The sequence below is a fragment of the Penaeus monodon genome, chromosome 28, assembly GCF_015228065.2.
Source record: "Penaeus monodon isolate SGIC_2016 chromosome 28, NSTDA_Pmon_1, whole genome shotgun sequence".
In the NCBI taxonomy this organism is placed as follows: domain Eukaryota; kingdom Metazoa; phylum Arthropoda; class Malacostraca; order Decapoda; family Penaeidae; genus Penaeus; species Penaeus monodon.
Genome location: NC_051413.1, coordinates 33,227,772 through 33,228,350, shown reverse-complemented (window position 1 = coordinate 33,228,350; position 579 = coordinate 33,227,772). Strand labels below are relative to the sequence as shown.

General features: G+C 35.1%; 1 protein-coding gene across 1 annotated transcript in view; it reads right to left on the bottom strand.

Moving 5' to 3' along the window:
* LOC119591514 (kelch-like ECH-associated protein 1B) overlaps positions 1-579 on the bottom strand; it is a gene marked incomplete at its 3' end in the record, with an annotated part of 45,445 nt that overhangs the window by 10,198 nt on the left and 34,668 nt on the right. The window contains 1 exon segment of the mRNA XM_037940264.1: positions 80-193. Coding sequence (XP_037796192.1) covers positions 80-193 — 114 coding nt within the window.

The window sequence follows — 579 nt, the reverse complement described above, 5'->3', positions numbered from 1 at the left end:
ACACTTACACCTAAACTAAACCACAGGCTACTAAGAACTACGCTGCACCACAACATTAGGAAAACCCTCACACCCTCACCTTGAAATAAGGACTGGCAGCTGCTAGGACGATTTTGTGACCATGGAAGATTTCTCTGCCAACCTCCAACTTCACGTCCGTCAGCATCTGATTGCTCTTCATCAACAGCATCATCTGAAAATGGAGGAGTGACCATCAGCCAGGATTTGCCACAAGACATTTACTTCAACTGAACCTTACTTTATAGCTTAATTGTATCCTTTAATTCACATTGGATAAGAAAATTTTTATTTACCAGTTTACTGAAGTAATTTACCACAGAAAAAAAAAAAAAAACAGAATTCAACACTTCACTTCAATTAGACATCATTATAGACACTTAATTTTCAAAAGCATAAACTTTCCTCAAGACAATATACTTAAATCATTGTAAATAAGGTTTAGACATTACCGTACAATTATCCTTAAAAGGCTCATTCATTTTACTGAAGTACTAGTTTGAAAGCTTCCTTTAGCAGAGGTTAAATACAGATATTATAATTTCATAACTCCAATCAGGT